We start from the raw sequence: 1,601 nt of genomic DNA on the forward strand, positions 1-1,601 counted from the left end.
AGAAGGAATGTCACCGAGTCCAGGTGAGCTGTGGGGCCACAGGACATGTCCCCTCCACCTGCCCAGCAGTGCTGGGCTCCTGCAGTCTCCTGCAGATACCCAGACGGGTGTTAATGCTCTCCTGCTGCAGGGCAGAGCTCGCAGAGTGGACGAGGGGCTTGTGGGGGTCCAGCTGGGCACTGCGGGTTTGCTCTCATGGTGTGACCCATTCCTTTTGACCCGCAGACTCTCCTTCTATTCTGGACACTCTTCCTTTGGGATGTACTGCATGATGTTCCTGGCGGTAAGTGCCATGCTCTGGGCATGCTGTGCTGCGGGAAGGCGGCGGGTCCTGTCCTGTCCTCCCAAGCAGACCGGTGCCCTGAGCACCCCATCTTCAGGCTAGCTGATGCACCCTGCGCTGGGTGATTGCTCCTCCCTTCCCTGCCCAGCTCTACGTGCAAGCCCGGCTGGTGGGGAAGTGGGCCCGACTGCTGCGCCCCACCATCCAGTTCTTCCTCATCGCCTTCGCCATCTACGTGGGCTACACCAGGGTGTCTGACTACAAGCACCACTGGAGCGATGTGCTGGCAGGGCTGATCCAAGGGGCTCTCATTGCTGTCCTCATCGTGAGTGTCCCCTGTGCAACCTGATGTTCTGCCGGGTTGCCACTGGCTGCAGCTCAGCCTGCTGGAGGGGGTTGGAGGGGTCCCCAAAGCCTCTTTCTGTTGATCTTTCCAGGTCCGCTACGTCTCTGACTTCTTCAAGCACCGACCCCCGCGGCAGTGCGATGAGAAGGACCCGGAGCGCAAGCCCAGCCTGCCGCTCACCATGAGCGACCCCGACCGCAATCACTACAGCTACCGGGGTGCCCCGTGAGCCGCGCACGGGCCGTGTGCGCGCTGGACTGCAGTCCTGCCCCTCGCCGTGCTCCGCACCACTCCTGGTGTGGGGGACGGGGATGCTGGCTCTGTATTAACCATTGGCTCCATGGCTCACGTCCTCGCCCCCAGTCCCCCTTGCTGCCACAGGTCCCTGTGGGACGGCCCTGCCCATCCCCGCTCCCGCATTGCCGCGGCTCCTGGCTCCCCATGCCTGCGGTGCCTCTGTGCTTACTGGTGCCCAGTGATCCCAGCGCCCTGCCTGCGGGAAGGGAAGGTCCTCGGTCCCCTGTGTGTCTGAGTCACGCTCCAAGGCTGTCGTCCCACTCCTCTGTGTGAAGGGAGGGAGGGGAGGGTGGCACATGGGGCTGGATTTATCAGGCTGGCAAACCGTGCCAAGTGAAGAGCAACCTCGGGAAGCCTGAGGTTACCTGTGCCTGACTGTGTGTTATCCCTGTCAAATTATCCAGCCTTATGAGTACAAATCCTCACAGGCACAGGGGGAGGACAGCTGCTGGGCTAGCAATACTTTTTTGGAAAGGATTAAAGCAATCCAGAGCTCTTCTCTGTTCCTGGTTACCTTTAAAAGCAGTTCTAGCCGACAGCAGCTGGTGTGAGCAAAGGGTGCATGGGCAGGCTTTTCTTCAGTGGTGCCTGATGATGCGGTGCTGGAGGTGAGGGCTTCTTGCACCCTGCCCGCTTTGCGCCTGGCTTGGGGTGAGGGGGATGCTCGAGCCCTTA

At 61.4% G+C, this 1,601-nt stretch overlaps 1 protein-coding gene across 1 annotated transcript in view; it reads left to right on the forward strand.

The window, feature by feature from the left end:
- LOC104168819 (lipid phosphate phosphohydrolase 2-like) overlaps positions 1-858 on the forward strand; it is a 1,741-nt gene extending 883 nt beyond the window's left edge. The window contains 4 exon segments of the mRNA XM_009709544.1: positions 6-23; positions 226-283; positions 432-608; positions 721-858. Coding sequence (XP_009707846.1) covers positions 6-23; positions 226-283; positions 432-608; positions 721-858 — 391 coding nt within the window.
- Positions 859-1,601: the final 743 nt, after the last annotated feature.

Source organism: Cariama cristata, unplaced genomic scaffold, assembly GCF_000690535.1.
Source record: "Cariama cristata isolate BGI_N322 unplaced genomic scaffold, ASM69053v1 scaffold23221, whole genome shotgun sequence".
In the NCBI taxonomy this organism is placed as follows: domain Eukaryota; kingdom Metazoa; phylum Chordata; class Aves; order Cariamiformes; family Cariamidae; genus Cariama; species Cariama cristata.